The sequence below is a fragment of the Asparagus officinalis genome, chromosome 7 (genome assembly GCF_001876935.1).
Source record: "Asparagus officinalis chromosome 7, Aspof.V1, whole genome shotgun sequence".
NCBI classification, from domain to species: domain Eukaryota; kingdom Viridiplantae; phylum Streptophyta; class Magnoliopsida; order Asparagales; family Asparagaceae; genus Asparagus; species Asparagus officinalis.
The window spans coordinates 69,532,423-69,532,809 of NC_033800.1; the positions used below are offsets into that span (position 1 = coordinate 69,532,423).

General features: G+C 54.5%; 1 protein-coding gene across 1 annotated transcript in view; it reads left to right on the forward strand.

The window, feature by feature from the left end:
* LOC109847306 (protein PROTON GRADIENT REGULATION 5, chloroplastic-like) overlaps positions 5 to 387 on the forward strand; it is a gene marked incomplete at its 5' end in the record, with an annotated part of 2,656 nt that continues 2,273 nt past the window's right edge. The window contains one exon of the mRNA XM_020416542.1: positions 5 to 199. Coding sequence (XP_020272131.1) covers positions 5 to 199 — 195 coding nt within the window. The remainder of the gene's footprint in view (positions 200 to 387) is intronic.

Consider the following 387-nt stretch of genomic DNA (forward strand, 5'->3'; position numbering starts at 1 on the left):
TCACCACTCCCTCCTCCTCTTATCATCTCCGGCAGCGGTGGGCCCACGGGCGGCGAGGCCGTTGCGGTCGTGTCCGAGGATGGGCAACGTCAACGAAGGGAAGGGACTGTTCGCTCCTATCGTTGTGTTGACGCGCAACATCATCGGAAAGAAGAGGTTCAACCAGCTCAGAGGGAAGGCTATTGCACTGCATTCTCAGGTTTTGTATCCGTCGAAACTCTTACAGTCAGAAATGCGACATGCATGTGTCAAAAGTCATTCGCAAATTGATTCTCTCTCCTGGAAACACCTATTTTTCCATGTATTTTTGCAATGGTTAGCAAAACCTAGGGGTGTCCAAAAAACCCGCCGGCCCGGGCCCGGCCCGGCCTCGGCCCAAAACCCGGG